General features: G+C 38.4%; 1 protein-coding gene across 3 annotated transcripts in view; it reads right to left on the bottom strand.

The window, feature by feature from the left end:
- Nucleotides 1-12,234: 12,234 nt before the first annotated feature.
- The window catches only part of CLEC2D (C-type lectin domain family 2 member D), a 32,437-nt gene continuing 24,776 nt past the window's right edge, over nt 12,235-19,895 (bottom strand). For all 3 annotated transcript variants that reach the window (XM_040642142.1, XM_008697483.2, XM_008697482.2), the window contains exons 4-5: nt 14,114-14,217; nt 12,235-12,566 (exon numbers count right to left, since the gene is read on the bottom strand). In XM_040642142.1, coding sequence (XP_040498076.1) covers nt 12,428-12,566; nt 14,114-14,217 — 243 coding nt within the window. In that variant the 3' untranslated portion in view covers nt 12,235-12,427. The remainder of the gene's footprint in view (nt 12,567-14,113; nt 14,218-19,895) is intronic.

The following is a 19,895-nucleotide window of genomic DNA, read 5'->3' as shown; positions in this document are numbered from 1 at the left end:
CATCTTTTTGTTTCTTCTTCAATGTCTTTCAAGAGTGATTTGTAGTTTCTAGAATAAAGATCCTTTACACCTCTGGTTAAGTTAATTCCAAGATAACATATGATTTTTGGTGCTATTGTAAATGGAATGGATTCCCTAATTTCTCTTTCTTCAGTCTCATTGTTCATATATAGAAATGCAACTGATTTCTGAGCACTGATTTTGTATCCTGCCATATTACTGAATTGCTCTATAACTTCTAGTAGTTTGGGTGTGGAGTCTTTTGGGTTTTCCATATAGAGTATCATGTCATCTGCAAAGAGAGACAGTTTGACTTCTTCTTTGCCGATTTGGATACATTTTATCGCTTTTTGTTGTCTGATTGCTGTTGCAAGGACTTCTAATACTATGTTGAATAATAATGGCGAGAGTGGGCATCCTCGTCATGTTCCTGATCTTAAGGGAACAGCTTCCAGCTTTTCCCCATTGAGAATGATATTCACTGTAGGCTTTTCCTAGATGGTTTTTATGAAATTGAGGGATGTACCCTCTATCCCTATACTCTGAAGGGTTTTAATCAGGAAAGGATGCTGTATTTTGTTAAATGCTTTTTCTGCATCAATTGAGAGGTTCATATGGTTCTTGACTCTTTTCTTGTTGATATGATCTATCACACTGAGCAATTTGCAAATGGTGAACCAACCTTGCATCCCAGGGATGAATCCCAGTTGGTCTTGATGGATAATCCTTTTAATGTACTGTTGGATCCTATTAGCTAGGATCTTGTTGAGCATTTTGGCATCCATATTCATCAGGGATATCGGTCTGTAATTCTCCTTTTTGATGGGGTCTTTGTCTGGTTTGGGGATCAAGGTAATACTGGCCTCATAGAATGAGTTTGGTAGTTTTCCTTCTGTTTCTATTTTTTGAAACAGCTTCAGGAGAATAGGTATTATTTCTTCTTTAAGTGTTTGGTAGAATTCCCCAGGGAATCTGTCAGGCCCTGGACTCTTGTTTTGGGGGAGGTTTTTGATCACTGCTTCAATCTCTTCATAATTAATCAGTCTGTTTAAATAATCAATTTCTTCCTGTTTCAGTCTCGGTAGTTTATAAGTTTCCAGGAAGGCATCCATTTCTTCCAGATTGTTTGATGTATTGGCATAAAGCTGTTGATAAAAGTTTCTAATGATCCTTCCTATTTCGTTGGTGTTGGTTGTGATCTCTCCTCTTTTATTCATAATTTTATTAATTTGGGTCCTTTCTCTATTCTTTTGAATAAGTCTGGCCAGTGGCTTATCAATCTTATTTATTCTTTCAAAGAACCAGCTTCTAGTTCTATTGATCTGCTCTACTGTGCTCCTGGTTTCTAATTCATTGATCTCTGCTTTAATCTTGATCACCTGCCTTCTCGTGCGTGGGTTAGGCCTGTTCTATTCCAGCTCCAGCTTCTTGAGGTGAGACTATAAAAACTGCATTTTAGATTTTTTTTATTCTTTTGATTGAGGCTTGGATGGCTATGTATTTTCCCCTTAGGACCGCCTTTGCAATGTCTCACAGGTTTTGGACCGATGTGTTTTTATTTTCATTGGTCTCCAAAAATTGTTTAAACTGATTTTTAATTTCCTGGTTTACCCAATTATTCTTGAGCAGGATGTAGTTTCAAGTGTTTGAGTTTCTTCCAAATTTTCCTTTGTCATTGAGTTCCAGTTTCAAAGCATTGTGGTCTGAGAAATTCAGGGAATAATCTCAGTGTTTGATATCAGCTGAGACCTGTTTTGTGACCAATATATGGTCATTTGGAGAAAGTTCCATGAGCATTCAAAAAGAATGAGTATTCTGTTGTTCTGGGGTGTAGTGTTCTCCTATATATCTATGAGGTCCATTGGTCCAGTACATCATTCAAAGCTCTTGTTTCTTTGTTGATTTTCTCTGCTTAGGTGATCGTCATTGCTGAGAAGGGAGTGTTGAGGTCCCCTACTATGAATGTATATTTATCTATATATTATTTTTATTCTGGTTAAAGTTGCTTGTGTATCTAGCTGCTCCTATTCGGGCATAGATATTTATAATTGTGCATACACCTTGCTGTGACTTCCTTTAAGAATAATATAGTGTCCTTCTGTATCTCTAACTACAGTCTTAGTTTAAAATCTAATCTGTCTAATATGAAATTGCTACCTCAGCTTTCTTTTGAGGTCCATTGGCATGAAAAGAAATGGTTTTCCATCTCTTTACTTTCAGTCTGGATTGTCTTTACATTCAAAATGAGTCTCTTAGACAGCAACAGCCAGATGGGTTCTTGTCTTTTTATCCACACTGCAACCCTGTGGCATTTATGGGACCATTTAGGCCATTCACATTGAAGGTATTATTGAGAGAATATGATTTTATGGATGTTCATATTGCCTGTTAAGTCTTTGTTTCTATAGAGTGTATTCTGTTCTGTATCACTCTTTGGGGCCTTTATTTATAGAACCCCCTTAATATCTCTATCGGGGCTGGCTTTGGTGGTTACGAATTCCTTCAGTTTCTGCCAATCCTGGAAGGTCCTTATCTCTCCATCAATTCTGAATGACAGCCTTGCTGGATAAAGGATCCTTGGCTGCCTGTTCTTCTCGGATAGAGCTTTGAAAATACACTGCCAACCCTTCCCAGCCTGCCAGGTCTGTGTAGACAGGTCTGACATTATTCTGATATTTTTCTCTCTGTACATAAGGATTTTCTTCCCCCTGGCTACTTTCAATACTGTATCCTTGGATCTAATATTTGTGAATTGTACTATAACGTGACGTGGTGTGGGTCTTTCCTCATTGACCTTGGGAGGGGTCCTCTCTGCTTTTTGGACACGAATGCTTGTTTCCTTTGCCAGATTAGGGAAATTCTCAGCTACAATTTGTTCAAATATCTCTTCTAGATCTCTCTTTCTCCACCCCCTTGGGGATGCCGATGATTCTGACATTGGAACACTTCATTGAGTCAGTAATCTCCCATAATCTACATTCTTGAGATTGGAATTTTTTGAGCCGTTTCTGTTTTAACTTTCTCTTCTACCATCCCATCCTCCAATTCACTAATTCATTCTTCTGCCTCATTTACCCTGGCAGTCAGAACATCTACTTTAGACTGCATTCGATTCATAGCATTTTTAATTTCTGCCAGATTCACTCTCATTTCTGCCCTTACAGATTCTATATTCTCATTCATATTTTCGTTAATACTTTTTTCAAGCCTACATATCATCTTGACCATTGTTACTCTGAACTCCATTTCTGATAATTTGGTTATATCCATATCCATCAGTTCTGTGGCAGAGGCCACAGACTCATTTTCTTTTCTTTGCTGGGAGGGGATTTCTCCTCCTCATTCTGATGAGGGGAGGTTGAGGATGCCCAGAGCCCAATTATTGACCAGGACCCAGGCAGTGTGCACTTGTTTTATAGGGACCTTAGGGATATGGGCTTCTTGATTTTTCAGCCTGCCTTCTGGGTGAGGGGCCTGCCACGCTGATAGTCAGGCAACCCTGTTTGGGTAGAGTCGCCCTGTCCCTTGTGTGGGGGGGGGGATGGGGATGGGCACAATGTGAGCTGGTATTTCCAGGCTTTTGTTTTCTGGCGGCTTTCCCTGGCAGTTTTCTGTGACTCTTCTGAGAGTCAGAGCAGCAGTGGCCGTATCCTATCCTCTGTCTCAGAACAGAGAGATCGCAGTCCGCTCTCCACTGAGCTCTTCTGGCCACTCTAACTCTGTTTCCATCGGTGGTGCTAAAAACCTTGCAGCATCCTGGGTTGTGCGCCCTACAGCCACTCTCCCAGCCCTCATTTCCAGGGCCGGAATGTCTCTGTCCTTTGCACTTCTCACACCATGCCCCCACCCCGTTCCCACGCCCGATCCTGAGCTCCCTCTTTCAGTGTGGTTCGCGCACACTCCGGAGCGCCTGTTTTCAGTCTGGTGGCACACGTGCTCCCGAACTCCTGGTATCAGTCCAGTTCCGATGAGCACTCTGGAGCTCCAGTTTTCAGTCCAGTCATGCGTGTGCATGCAAGCGCATACTCCCGAGCTCTCAGTTTCAGTCTAGTTCAAGTGTGCGCTCCAGAGTTCTGGTTTTCAGTTTGGACGCACGTGCTCCCAAGCTCCCAGTTTTAGTCCAGTTCCGGTGAGTGCTCTGGAGCTCTGGTTTTCAGTCTGGTCACACGCACGCTCCTGAGCTCTCGGTTTCAGTCTAGTTCGAGCGAGCACTCCGGAGCTCTGGTTTTCAGTTTGGATGCGTGGGCATTCCCAGGCTCATGGTCTCAGTCTACTCTCTTGTGGGTGCCAGTCCGCAAGTCCGGCCCGCTCTCCAGTGCAAGTGGCTACTCCTTCCTGGCGCCCGAGTGTGTCGGCTCCCTCCCCCTTCCGTTTATCTTCCGATATCTGTGCGTGGCTTCATGGCTCCCCGCTTCGTATTCAGCACTGGAGATGTTCATTTGTAGAGATCCAGATGTATCTTCCTGCATCTCAGGCTGATTTCGTGGGTTTTCAGGATGGTCTGGTAGATATCCAGCTCGACTCAGGGGACCAGCTGAGAAAGGGGGCCCCTACTCCTCCGCCATCTTTTCTCTGCCTTGTAGAAAGTGGTCGCTTTTCTGTTCATAGAGCTTCTGCTGCTCTTTGCTTCTTTCTCCAGTTGCATTCATAGGTATTCAGAATGGTTTGGTAGCTCTCTAGCTGAATTCCTGGGATTAGACGAACTTTAGGTCTCCTGCTCCTCCACCATCTTGGAATGAAAGTCCTCCTAATTTTTTTTTTTATTATTGTGATGCTGGTTGTTATTTCTCTTCTTTCATTTCTGATTTTATATATTTTAGTTCTTTCTTTCTTTCTTTTTTTTTCCTCCTTCCTCTCCCCCTCCTCCTCCCCCTCCTGCACCCTCTCCTTCCCCTTTTACTTCTTCTTCTGCTTCTACTTCTTCTTCACATTAGTCTGGTTAACAGTTTATGAATTTTTTTGATCTTCTCAAAGAGTAAGCTCCTGTTTTCATTGATTTGTTCTATCATTTTTTAAGTCTCTATTTCATTTATTTTTGTTCTAATCTTTATTATTTCCTTCTTCTACTAGATTTGGGCTTCGTGTGTTCTTTTTCTACCTTATTTAGGTATTAAGTTAGGTTGTTTGAGATTCTTCATGCTTCTTGAGGTAGGCCTGAATTGCTATAACTTTCCCTCTTAGAATAGCTTTTGCTGCATCACAAAGATTTCGGATTGTTGCTTTCATTTTCATTTGTCTCCAGAATTTCTCCTTTCCTCTTTAATTTCAGGGTTGACCCATTCATTGATTAGTATCATGTTATTTAACCTCCATGTATTTGTGTTGTTTCCAGATTTTTTTCTAATGGTTGGTTTCTTGTTTCATAGATTTATGGTCAGAAAAAATGCATGATGGTTTCAGTCTTTTTTAATTTATTGAGACTTGTCTTGTGACCTAATATGTGATCTATTCTGGAGAATGTTCCATGTGTACTTGAAAAGAATGTGTATTCTGCTGTTTTGGGTTGGAATGTTCCTAATATATATGTTCGATCCATCTAGTCCAATGTGTCATTCAAAGCCAATGTTCTCTGGGTGATTCTCTCTCTCTGTCTCTCTTAAGATTTTATTTATTTATTTGTCAGAGAGAGAGAGAGCGAGCACAATCAGGGGGAGTGGCAGGCAGAGGGAGAAGCAGGCTCCCCACTGAGCAAGGAGCCTGATGTGGGACTCAATCCCAGGACCTTGGGATCATGATCTGAGCCAAAGGCAGATGCTTAACTGACTGAGCCACTCAGGCATCCCTCTGGGTGATTTTCTGTGTGGATGATCTATCCATTCATGTAGGTAGGATGTTAAAGTTCCCTATTATTATTATATTACTCTTGATTTCTTCCTTTATGTTTGTTAACAGGTGCTTTATGTGTTTGAGTGCTTCCCTGTTGGGGGCATAAATATTTACAATTATTATATTTTCTTACTGGATTGTGCTTTTTATGATTATGTAGTGCTATTCTTTGTCTCTTGGTACAGTCTTTGTTTTAAAGTCTATTTTGTCCAATACAAATACTATTACCCAGCTTCCTTTTTGCTTTCATTTGCATGATAAATGTTTTTCCATCCCTTCGCTTTCAATCTGCATGTGTTTTTAAGTCTGAAATGAGTCTCTTGTAGGCAACATATAAATGAATCTTGCTTTTTTATCCATTTTGTCACCCTATGTCTTTTGATTGGAATGTTTATTCCACTTACATTCAAAGTAATTTTTTGATAGGTATGTACTTATTGCCATTTTGTTACATGTTTTAGGATTGTTTTGTATTTTTCTATTCTTTTCTTCTTTTGCTCTCTTTCTTGTGGCTTGATGGCCTTCTATAGGGATATGCTTGAATTCATTTCTCTTTATTTTTGCATATCTAATACAGGTTTTTTGAGTTGTGGCTACCATTAGGTTTGTATATAACATCTTTGGCATACACTAGTCTATTTTAATTTGGAGGTTGCTTGTTTGAACCCATTCTAAAATCACTAAATTTTTATTCCATTTCTCCCCACATTTTGGGTTCATGGTGACATCCTTTTATTTTGTGAATCCTTTGGCTGATCATTACAGATATATTTAATTTTACTGCTTTTGTGCTTTAACTTCCATACTCGTTTTATAAATGATTAATCTACTACTTTTATTATGTTTGTATGTATCTGTGAAATATTTTCCTTTCCTATTTTTCTTATTTCTCCTTATGTTCTTTCCTTTTCACTCAAAGAATACCCTGTAATTTAAGGCTGGTTTAGTGGTGATGAATTCCTTTAACTTTTGTTTGTTTAGGAAACTCTTGACCTCTGCTTCTTTCTCAATGATAGCCTTGCTGGAAAGGATAATTTTCATTACAGATCTTTTCCATTTAGCACTTTCAATATATCATGCCACTCCTTTCTGGCCTGCAAAGTTTCTACTAAAAAATCAGCTGATAGCCTCATGGGGTTTCCATGGTATGTTACTCATTTTTTTGTTTTGCTTTGTTTTTTGTTTTTCTCTTGCAGATTTATTTATTTATTTATTTGAGAGGGAGAGAGATAGAATGAGAGAGAGAGAGAGAGAGAGATGGGGTGGAGGGGAAGAGGGAGAATGAAAGAGAGAATCTTAAGCAGGCTCCACACCCAGCACAGAGCCCAGTGTGGGTTTTGATCCGATGACCCTGAGATCATTACCTGAGCCAAAATCAAGAGATGGATGCTTGAAGGACTGAGCCACCCAGGCACCCCATTTTCTTGCTCCTTTTAAAATTCTCTCTTTATCACTACCTTTTGCCATTTTAATTATCATGTGTCTTAGTGTGGACCTCCTTGGGTTGATTTTTTGGGGGAGTTCCCTGTGTCTCCTGGATCTGCATGGTTGTTGCCTTCCCCAGATTAGGGAAGTTTTCAGCTACTCTTTCTTCAAATAAATTTCAACCTCTGTTTTTTTGCTCTCTTCTCCTTCTGGGATTCCGATACTGCAAATGTTACTATGCTTGTTGGTGTCACTTAAACTCCCTTAAACTATTCTCATTTTTTATTATTCTTTTTTCTTTTTCTGTTTCATTTGGCTTCTTTCCATTACTCCGTTTCCCAGCTCACTTATATACTCTTCTGCTTCATCTAGTCTAATATTTATTCCCCAAGTGAATTTTTAATTTCAGTTATTGTTTTATCTCTAGTTGGTTATTTTTATATTTTCTATCTCTTTGATTAGGGTCTCACTGGACCTTCCACCCTTTTCTGAAGTCTAGTGAGTATCTTCATAACCATTTCTTTGAATTCTCTGGCATATTGCTTATCTCCATTTTGTTTAGCTCTTTGGCTATAATTTTGTCCTGTTCTTTCATTTGGGACATATTCCTCAGTCTCCTCATTTTGTCTAACTATCTGTGTCTGTTTCTATGTGTTAAGAAAGTCAGCAACATTTCCTGCTCTTGAAAATAGTGGCCTTATGAAGAAGTCCAGTAGTGCCCTGTAGTGCAATGATCCCTGTGCATCAGAACTTTATGCTCCAGGGGTGTCTCCTAAGAGTGTTGTGTGTGCCCTACTGTTGTGATTGAGATATGTTTGCCTTCAGGCCAGTTATCTTCAATGGCTCTCTTTGCCTGTTACGGACAGTGTTTGGTCTCTGTGATGTTAAGGGGCCAGACTGGGTCTTCCTTTAGCTTGAATTGGGTGAGACCAGTTGCCCACTGTCAGCTCACTTGCCAAAACTGTGGTCACACTGAACTGCAGGGTATTCTTTCTGTATTGTCCCCTAAGAGGCTTTCATTGGTGGGTGGAGCCTGCAGTCAGACTAGATGTCTGTTAGGGTTGCAGTGACCCCAAACTGCTGGAGTCTCTCTTTGTACTGTGCCTTGTAAAGTTTTTGTTAGTTAGTGGAAACAGCAGTCAAATCAGATGTCTACCCCAGCCTACTGCTGGGGCAGCAGTTGACCTGATATATGTGGTTATCTTCCCCTCTACCCAAGGGAAAAGTCTCTCTTAAGTGGTGCTTGCCACTCTTGGGGCTGCTTACACAACACCACACTTGTTGTTCAGTTTTGGATGGACTCCTGCCAAGTGGGCTGGTTGGATGGAATGGATAGGCAGGAGAGCCAGAGGTAGGCTTCACAGCGTTAGCAAGGTGGGTTGTTGGTCTGCTTGTGGGCAGAGATGTGGAGGTGCTTTGGAGGAACTCCTACAGAGAGGGATGGGTTGGATTGGGCAGTCCAAGGAGAATGCAGGGACAGGGTGTGATGTTAGCAAAGCTAGGTGGGGAGTATTCATTCTGGTTCTTGCAGGTGTTGGTGTATTCAGTCCGGAGGGGGGGACTGAAATAGTGCCAGTCAGTTCCTTTGTTTTTAGAGAAGTCTCCAAAGATCCTTGCCCTTCCTGTGCTTGTTCTGAGACCAGTAGATACATCTCCCTGAATACTCCTGAATACACCTCTCAAACTGCTGCTTCTATGCTGTACCTTGGTGAGGTTGTTTGTTACTCTGGCTCTTTAAGGGGATGGACTCAGTTTCTTATTACTCTAAGGCTTTCCCAGAGCCGAGCCCACCGATTTTTAAGGTTCCCAGTTATAAACTCCACTGATTGTAAAAACTCACAATATTAAGTCCTTCTAGGTTTTTTTTAAGATTTTATTTATTTATTTGAAAGAGAGAGCGAGATCACAGAGGGAGACTGAGAGGGAGAAGCAGACTCTCTGCTGAGCAGAGAGCCTAATACAGGGCTCAATTCCAGGACCCTATGATCATAACCTGAGTCAAAGGCAGATGCTTAACCAACTGAGACACACAAGTGTCCCTAATTTTTTCTTTAAACTTTAATGAAAAGTATTATTTATAATAGCTAAACTATAGAAACAGCTTAAGTGTCCATTGATAGATGAATGGATAAGAAAAAACGTGGTATAGTTAGACAACAGAAAGAAATAAAAGGCATCCAAATCAGCAAGGAAGAAATCAAACTTTCACTATATGCAGACAACATGATGCTCTATGTAGAAAACCCAAGAGACTCACCAAAAAACCGCTAGAGCTGATAAAAAAAATTCAATAAAATTTCAGGATACAAAATCAATGTACAGAAATCTGTTGCATTTCTATACACCAATAATGAAGCAGCAGAAAAAGAAAGCAAGGAATCAACCCCATTTGCAATTACACTAAAAACAATAAGATGCCTAGGAATAAACCTAACCAAAGAGGTAAAAGATATGTACTCTGAAAACTATAGAACACTTGTGAAAGAAACTGAAGAACACACAAAGAAATGGAAAAACATTCCATGCTCATAGATTGGAAGAAATATTGTTAAAATGTCTATACTACCCAAAGCAACCTACACATTTAATGCAATCCCTATTAAAATACCACCATCATTTTTCACAGAGCTAGAACAAACAATCCTAAAATTCGTATGGAACCACAAAAGACCCCAAATAGCCAAAGCAATCTTGAAAAAGAAAAACAGAACCGAAGGCATCACAATTCTGGGCTTCAAGCTATATTATAATGCTGTAGTTAGCAAGACAGTATGGTAGTGGCACAAAAACAGACACATAGATGAATGGAACAGAATAGAAAACCCAGAAATGGACCCTCAACTCTAAGGTCAACTAATCTTCAACAAAACAGGGAAGAATATCCAATGGAAAAAAGACAGTCTCTTCAACAAATTGTGTTGGGAATATTGGACAGCAACATGCAGAAGAATGAAACTCTACCTTACTTTCTTATACCATACACAAAAATAAATTCAAAATGGATGAAAGACCTCAATGTGAGACAGGAAACCATCAAAATCCTAGAGGAGAACACAGGCAGCAAATTCTTTGACCTTGGTCGCAGCAACTTATTGCTAGACACATCTCCAAAGGCAAGGGAAACAAAAGCAAAAAATGAACTAGTGGTACTTTGTCAAGATAAAAGTCTTTTGCACAGCAAAGGAAACAATCAACGAAACTAAAAGGCAACCTATGGAATGGGAGAAGATATTTGCAAATGACATGTCAAATAAAGGGCTAGTACCAAAATCTATAAATAACTTATCAAACTCAGGGACCCTGGGTGGTTCAGTTGGTTAAACATCTGCCTTCAGCTCAGGTCATGATCCCAAAAAAGACATACAAATGGCTAATGGACACATGAAAAAAATGCTCAAGATCACTCATCATTGGGAAATACAAATCAAAACCACAATGAGGTACCATCTTACACCAGTTGGCACAGGTAAAATTAACAACACAGGAAACAATAGATGTTGGAGAGGATGTGGAGAAAGGGAAACCCTCTTACACTGTAGGTGGGAATGCCAACTGGTGCAGCCACTCTGGAAAGCAGTATGAAGTTTCCTCAAAAAGTTAAAAATAGAACTACCCTACAATCCAGCAATTGCACTACTAGGTATTTACCCAAAGTATACAAAAATACAGATTCGAAGGGGTACATGCACTCCAATGTTTATATCACCATTATCAATAATAGCCAAATTATGGAAAGAGGCCAAAGGTCCATTGACTGATGAATGGATAAAGAAAATGTGGTGTGTGTGTGTGTGTGTATAAAGAAGATGTGATTTATATATATAATGGAATATTATTCCAGCCATCAAAAAGAATGATATCTTAGCATTTGCAATGACATGGATGGAGCTAGAGGTATTATGCTAAGTGAAATAAGTCAGCCAGAGAACAACAAATACCATATGATTTTACTCTTATATGGCATTTAAGAAACAAACAGATGAGCATAGGGGAAGAAAGAAAATAGATTCTTAAAACAGATGAAAATAGGTGAAGGGGAAAAAAAGAGAGGGAAGCAAACCATAAGGCATTCTTAATTACAGAGAACAAACTGAAGGTTTCTGGAGGGGAGGTGGGCAGAGGATGGGGTAAATGGGTGATGAGTATTAAGGAGGGCACTTGTTGTGATGAGGACTGGGTGTTATATGTAAATGATAAATCATTAAATTCTACTACTGAAGCCAATATTATACTATATGTTAACTAACTAGAATTTAAATAAAAACTTGAAACAAACAAACAAAGATGTCATATATACAGTGGAATATTATTCAGCCATAAAAAATGAAATCTTGCCATTTGCAACAATATGGATGAAGCTATAGAGTATAATGTAAGCAAAATATGTCAGAGAAAGACAAATACCATATAATTTCACTCATATATAGAATTTAAGAAGCAAAACAAATGAGCAAAGGAAAAAGAGAGAGAGACAAACAGACTCTTAACTATAGAGAATAAACTGATGGTTACCCCAGGGGAGGTGGGTTGGACGGATGGGTGAAAGAGGTGAAGCGGATTAAGAGTACACTTGTCATTTTTTTTCTTTGTTTGTTTGCTTCGAGTTTTTATTTAAATTCTAACTAGTTAACACATAGTGTAATATGAGTAACATTAGAGAATGTTCTGAGAGTGTAATAAGACTAAGAAGTCAAATACAAAGAAAACCGCTTCTACTCTTTCAATAAGTAATTCTAAAATAAAAGCTTTTTGTCCTGCACAGGGTTTTGAGAGAAAATTTATAAACTTTATAACAAAATGCCAGCTATATACAAAGAACTTCAGGTTATAGTTATGTCTTTTTTTTTTAAACTTGAAGTTTTAAATTTTTTTAGTTTTTTTATTTTTCCATGCAAAAGGGGGTGTTTTGTTTTTGGAGTTCGGGGGTGTTTTTGTGTGTGTTTTGTGTTTCTTTGGGACGTTGTTTTTTGTTTTGTTTTGTTGTTTTGGGGTTTTTGGGGGGGGGTGTTTTGGTTTGGTTTTTATTTAAGTAGATTCCACACCCAGCAGGGAAACCAAAGTGGGGCCTGAGCCCACAGAAATCACCATATAACAAAACTTGGAGAGGATAAAAAAAATATTATTTACAATAAGCAAAAAGAAACAAACAGTTAGTGATGTAAGGATTGTATGAAGATCAGAAAGAGCTTTGTCTCTGCGTCTGGGCATATGTGTCTGGTCTGGAGCAGATCCACTTCCTCTCTGTGTAATGCCTAGCACTGCTGGCACCTTTGTCATTTAAATAGGCACATTCTCCTCCTCCTCTGATAGGAAAACTGCAATGCAAGAAGCAGAGTCAATCAGTTGGCCACCAGATAGTTCTCCAAAAGCAGAGGGAATAAGAGGAGAAAATGAGGAGACTAATATTAAATCAGCCTCTAAACATAAGCCTCTAACATGTCATCTCTTTAATACTAAAAATTACCCTCTGAGATATGTATCATCTCTTTTTATGGACCAAAACAAAAACAAACAAACCAAAACAACACAATTTCCCAAGATTCTGTACCAAGTAGAACTAGGATTCATAACTAAATTGATAAAAATACAGGGCCCATGCTATTCCTACCTTCTTCACTTTGGGAAAGAGAAGAGGGAAGAAATGCTGCTATATTATAGGTAATTTTGTTGTTGTTCCTGCACCCTGATATTCTCCTATGGTATTCATCAGCATTTAAATGGCCTGACGCAGACATCTGGGTCAGCATTTAGACTATAAGGTTTTTCCTCTGTACTGTGTGAAACTGCTATAGTGTGACATGATTTCCCTATTGTTGAGACATGCTAGTCCTTAGTAAATTTATTTTTCACTTCTGTAGTGATAAACAGTTTTCAACAACTGAATGGTTAACAATATATTTGCTCCTTTAAACACTTAGAGAATTAGATGAAGTGAAGATTACTATTTTGGTATTAAGAGGAAGCAGTAAAGGTTAATACTAAATATTTTACAAGCATCCACAATGTGCCAGGCACTGTCCATACAGCAGTATATAAATATTAATTCTAATTCCTAAAACTTAGCATCTGCCTGAGATCAAAAAGCTAGTAGGTAAGAACTAGTTTTCAAAACTACCAATGTCCTAGCCAGTGCCCTTTGCACCAAATAAAGTGATATTTCCAATGCCGACTGCTTTTCAGAACCTCATAAAGCATCTTTTCAAAACATCCTATGTCCTCAGACAAGAAAACATTCAGCAAAATTGTCTGAATCCAACTCTTCCAGCATTATCCAAAACTTTTCCAGTAACATAAAGATCCAACAGACACACGATTGAGATGAAATTTGACAATGCCAAACCGTACATGTCCCAAATGTTGTAATTATGATCTTATAAATAATGGATGTCATTACCATCCTTCATCCCTGTGTGAATGATTGAAGACTGATGCAGTGATAATTTAATATAGTAATTTAACTTGCATTTATATAAGATTTTAAAGTTTAAGTAATGCAGCCATATACATCAAAATCTCTGATTCGCATCAACCCTGTGAGATCAATCAAGCAAGTTTAATTAATTTTATTGTAGAGGTAAGCAACAGACTTAAAGATAGTGTGTAGTTTGCTCAACGTGAAAGAGTTGGTCAATGACATAGATGAGGTTGTTGTCAAGTTCACCATCCTACCATGCCATGTATGATAGGTTTTGTATTGGTTGGAGGAGATTTTGAAACCTCTGCAACCTACAATTTTTCACCTTATTCCTTTATAACTCATCTTAAAATAAAAATTTTTAGAGGATATAACTGGAGAACACATTTGGTTTCATGCAAAGTAAATTCAAATACAAATATTGCTATCATATTTTTCAGAACTTACCAGCTGGTCCATTCAGTGCCATTTATCCATTTCCATGGTTGGCCTTGTTCTCTGCTGAGCCCAATCCAGTGGTCATAAGGGCCTTTATACCGCAATAGGAAATTCTTTTAGAAAACAAAGATGATATGCATTTACCTGTCATTGTCTTGCCTCTCCCAGAAGAAGTGTTGCTTCTATGCTATTTTTTAAATATTTTATTTATTTGACACAGAGAGAGAGAACACACAAGCAGTAGGTAGTGACAGAGGGAGAGGGAGAAGCAGACTCCCCACGGAGCAGGGAGCCTGATGCAGGGCCCCATCCCAGGACCCTAGGATCACTACCTGAGCCAAAGGCAGACACTTAATGGACTGAGCCACTCAGGTGTCTCTCTATACTATATTCTTAACTGCTCTTATAATTTTCTTCTTTTTAATTTTGTATTGTTTGATAATACATAAAGAACAGTTATGCTACAGTAGGATACAAACATAAATATTAAAACTGAGAGAAATTGCTGATAATTTGTTTGCTTTTAAATCAGCATAGTGTCACTTTGTATTAATATTCCACAATTTGTTTATCTATTCTATTATTGGTTTCCACTAGTATTATTTCAAGTTTGAAGTTATTATGAATGCTATTATGACATTCTTGGCACCTGTCCTGGAGTGAATGATCAGGCCACAGTGAATACTTGTTGTCAATTTTACCAAATGACACCAAACTCTTTTCTGATGTCATTGTAACAAATTATACTCACACCAGCATTATCGGCCAGTTTTCTGTGCCACACATCCTTGTTAACACTTAGAGTATCTTTTTATGATTACAATTATTAATTTCAATATAATTAAATATATGATTTTCCTTTATGATTAGTGGATTTAATGACTTCTTAGGGGAATTTTTACTCTTTGGAAGTCATAAAGATGATATTTATTTTTGCTTTTCCTTGAGGTATACAGTTGGGATACTGATTTGATTTTATTTATATATTGTTTTAAAGATTTTATTTATTTATTTGACAGAGACAGCCAGCGAGAGAGGGAACACAAGCAGGGGGAGTGGGAGAGGAAGAAGCAGGCTCCTAGCAGAGGAGCCCGATGTGGGGCTCGATCCCAGAACGCTGGGATCACACCCTGAGTCCAAGGCAGACGCTTAACCGCTGTGCCACCTGGGCGCCCTGGGATACTGATTTTAGATATTTCTTTTTTCTTTTTTTTTTTCTTTAAGGTATACATTTACAGCTCTAAATTTCCCTCTTAATATTGCTTCTACCACATATCATAAGTTTTGGTATGTCGTGTTTTCATTTCATTTGTCTCAAAGTATTTTCTTTCTTTTTTTTTTTTTGTTAACAATTTTTTATTATGTTATGTTAGTCACCATACAGTATATCCTTAGTTTTTGGTGGTCCATGATTCATTGTTTGTGTATAATACCCAGTGCTCCATTCAGTATGTGCCCTCCTTAATACCCATCACTGGCCTATCCCAATCCCCAACCCCCCACCCCTCTGAAGCCCTCAGTTTGTTTCCCAGAGTCCATAGTCTCTCATTGTTCATTCCTCCTTCTGTTTACCCCCCCCTTCATTCTTCCCTTCCTTCTCCTACCGATCTTCCTGCTATTTCTTATGTTCCATAAATGAGTGAAACCATATGATTTGTCTTTCTCTGATTGACTGATTTCACTTAGTATAATCTCCTCCAGTCCTGTCCATGTTGCCTCAAATGTTGGATAATCGTTCTTTCTGATGGCTGAGTAATATTCCATTGTATATATGGACGACATCTTTTTTTTTAAAGATTTTATTTATTTATTTGACAGAGACAGAGACAGCCAGCGAGAGAGAGAACACAAGCAGGGGGAGTGGGAGAGGAAGAAGCAGGCTCATAGCGGAAGAGCCTGACATGGGGCTCAATCACATAACGCCGGGATCATGCCCTGAGCCCAAGGCGGACGCTTAACCGCTGTGCCACCCAGGTGCCCCTGGACCACATCTTCTTAATCCAATCATCTGTTGAAGGGCATCTTGGATCCTTCCACAATTTCGCTGTTGTGGACAATGCTGCTATGAACATTGGGGTGCATATGGCCCTTCTCTTCACTACGTCTGTATCTTCTAATTTCTCTTGTGATTTCTTTCTTGTTCACTGGATGTTTAACAGTGGGTTGTTTAATTTCTACATATTTGTGAATTTTCCAGTTTTCCTTCTGGAGTTGATTTCTAGTTTCATTCCATGGTGATTGCAAAAAGACCTTTATATGATTTCAATCCCCCAAATTTATTAACTTGTTTTGTGGCCTATCATATGATCTATCCTGAAAAACGTTCCATGTGCATTTGAGAAGGATAGGTATTCTGCTGTTTTTGGAAAGAGTNNNCTGCATGTCTTTTAGGTCTAATTGGTTTGTAGAACAGTTCAAGACTTCTATTTCCTCACTGCTCTGTCTGGTTGTTCTACCCATTATTGAAAGTGGAATCATGAAGTCTTCAACTATTATAATAAAACTATCTGTTTCCCATTTCAATTCTGTCAATTGTTCCTTCTTATATTTGGGGGCCGTGTTATTATGGTACTATATGTTTATAATTATTAGACCTTCCTGTATCAAAATTTGTATCCTTCTTTGTGTCATAAACTTTTCTGTTTTTGTCTATTTCGTCCAACAAGGACAAAGTCACACAGCTCTATTTTGATTACTATTTGCATGTAATATCTTTTTCCATCCTTTCACTTTAAACTTCTTTGTGTCCTTACACCTATGATGAGTCTCTGATAGTAAAATGATGGATCTTGTTTTGTTTTTAGCCAACTGCCAGTCTCCACCTTTTAATCAGATAGTTTCATCCATTCTCATTTAATGTGATTACCCATAAAGAAGGACGTACTTCTACCATTTATCTATTTATTTTGGTAAACTTTTTTGTTGTAATTAGGCTCTATGCCCAGCAGGAAATCCATATCTCTTTATTTTTTATATGTCTCATATGTTCTTTATTCTCCAATTCTTCTATTATTGCATTTTTTATTTAGTTGAGTTTTTGTAAGTGCCATTTTTATTCCGTCTTTCTTTTTCTGTATATATTTTAGTAATTTTATTATTGGTTACCTTGGGGATTGCAATTAACACCTTACACTTATAACAACCTAGTTTATAACATGAACTTGGTTTTAATAGTATATAACCATTTTGCTCCTATACATCTCCAACCCCATCTTTATATTATTGTCACAGATTATGTATGTATACATTGTATGCCCATTAACATAGATCTATAATATTGTATTATGAATTCACCTGTTAAATCATACGTGAAAAGAGAGAAGTTACAAACTAAACCAAGAGTATAATAATACTGGCTTTTATATTTATTTGTGTGATTACCTCTATGAGTGTTCTTTATTATTTTGGCCTTGAGTTACTATCTAATGTACTTTAATTTCAGACTTTACCATTGCTTAAGGATAGGTCTACTGCTAAGAAACTCCCTTAGCTGTTGTTTGTCTAGAAGGATCTTAATTTTTTCCCTATTCTGAAAGATAGTTTTGACAGATACAGAATTCTTTTTTTTTTTTTTAAGATTTATTTATTTGACATAACAGAGAGAGAGCACAAACAGGGGGAGTAGCAGGCAAAGGGAGAAGCACAATCCCCACTGAGCAAGGAGCCTAATGTGGGGCTCAATCCCAGGACCCTAGGATCATGACCTGAGCCAAAGGCAGATGCTTAACCAACTGGTGTCCAGGTGTCCTAACAGATACAGAATTCTTGATTGGAAGGGTTTTGGGGGGTTTTGGGGGCAGAATTTAAAATATGTCATTCCACTGCTTTCTGGCTTCTATAGTATCTCAGGATAAATCAACTGTTAATCTTACTAGGGATCCCAGGTACCTGACTAGTCCCTTTTCTTGCTGCTTTCAAATTTCTCTCCTTCGGTTTTGACAACTTGACTCTAATTTGTCTCCATGTGGATTTCTTTGCATTTATCTTGCTTAGGAGTTGGTTGAGACTCTTGGACGTGTATATTTATCTTCTTCCTCAACTTTGGGAAGCTTTGGGGGCATTGTTTCTTTCTATATTTCTCCTACTTCTTTTTCTCTTTTCCTTCTGAGATCCCTACAATGCATATATTGGTTTGTTTGATGATACTACAGTTCCTTCAGGATCTGTTCATTTATCTTTGCTTTTGTTTGTTTTTTCTTTTTTCGTTTTTCTTTCTATTCCCAAACAGGATACTTTTAATTGTCTCATCTTCAAGTTTGCTGATCCTTTCTTCTTCCTATTGAAATATGCTTTTGACTCCTCTAGTAAGTTTTTCATTTCAATTATTGTACTTTAAGCTCCAGAATTTCTATTTGGTTCCTTTTAATAATTTCTACCTCTTTATTGATATTCTCATTTTATTTATATATCTTTTTCCTGATTTCTTTTACTCTTTCTGTCTATAGTTTTCTTTAGCCCATTGGCCATATTTAGGACATCTTTGACTAGTATTTCCAATGTCTGGGCTCCCTCAGGAATGGTTTCTGTCAGATATATCTCCCCGTGAATGGCTATGCCTTTGTATTCATCTGTATGTTTTATAATTTTTTTGTTCAGAATTGGACATTACAAATATTTTATTGTGTTAACTCTGGAAATATAATTCTTTTCTTTAGAGATTGTTGAATTTAGATTATTGAGATTTGGAGCCATCTGTTTGTGACTTTTCCTAATCGTTTTTGCGAAATGTGTATTCCCTACTGTGTGTGGTCACTGAAATTTTTATTCTGTTACTTCTATGGTCAGCCAGTTACCCGCCAAAGATTTTTTTAAATGCCTGGCTCCCCAAAGGGGAAAAAACAAGTACTGTTTCTTTAAATCCTTTGGAAATCACTTCCGTTGGTAGCAGTTGAAGAAAAAAATGGCAGCTCACCTCTGTATCTGCCCCTCAGCAATGAAAAGCAGCACTCAAAAATAACAACACATAACCACAATATTTGAAGAATGATGTTCTTATTGGCCATCCTGACTCCAGAGAGTTTTATCAGGATCATGGCTAGAAGTCTCCATGGCTCTCAGCCATGTTGAAGTGTGGGGAATGGTAGCCACTGAGTGGGAAAGCTGAAATTCACTGGGATTAAGTGAAATTTACTAACATCTTCATTAAGTTATCCCTTGGATGCTGCAAGACTCCAGAGTTCCAAATCAGTTACTTGAGAGAGTTTCTGCCAGCTCAATAGTTGTTTAGGTACAGATTCCAGGAGCTTTCTACTCTGCCATCTTCTCTGACATCATTCCTGCCCGATTCATTTTGAAGCAATGTTAACTTCATACAAATTTAAAATTATGTTTCCCTCTCTAATTTTCTAATTCTATTTGCACAGTTCTTTTTTTTTTAAGATTTTATTTATTTATTTGACAGAGAGACAGCCAGTGAGAGAGACAGCCAGTGAGAGAGAGACAAGCAGGGGGAGTGGGAGAGGAAGAAACAGGCTCCCAGCAGAGGAGCCTGATGTGGGACTCGATCCCAGGACTCTGGGATCACGCTCTGAGCCGAAGGCAGAGACTTAACAACTGAGCCACCCAGGTGCCCCATATTTGCACAGTTCTTGATCATAAGTCAAAGAAAGCACTGGCCTGCTCTCTGGCCACCTTCCTGCTATGAATGTTGAGGTACCTGTAGATGGCCCACTGCAGAATGTAGCACCTGCCAGTTTTTCTCTCCTTATGTTAAAAAATCAATGTCTAGGCTGGTATCTAAACCTGTATTTTAGACATTCTCACATACAGTTACATAGCATATTAGAGTGGC

The sequence above is a fragment of the Ursus maritimus genome, unplaced genomic scaffold (assembly GCF_017311325.1).
Source record: "Ursus maritimus isolate PB19 unplaced genomic scaffold, ASM1731132v1 scaffold_26, whole genome shotgun sequence".
NCBI classification, from domain to species: Eukaryota; Metazoa; Chordata; class Mammalia; order Carnivora; family Ursidae; genus Ursus; species Ursus maritimus.
The sequence above is the reverse complement of the archived record's forward strand: the minus strand, read 5'-3'. Positions and strand labels throughout refer to the sequence as shown.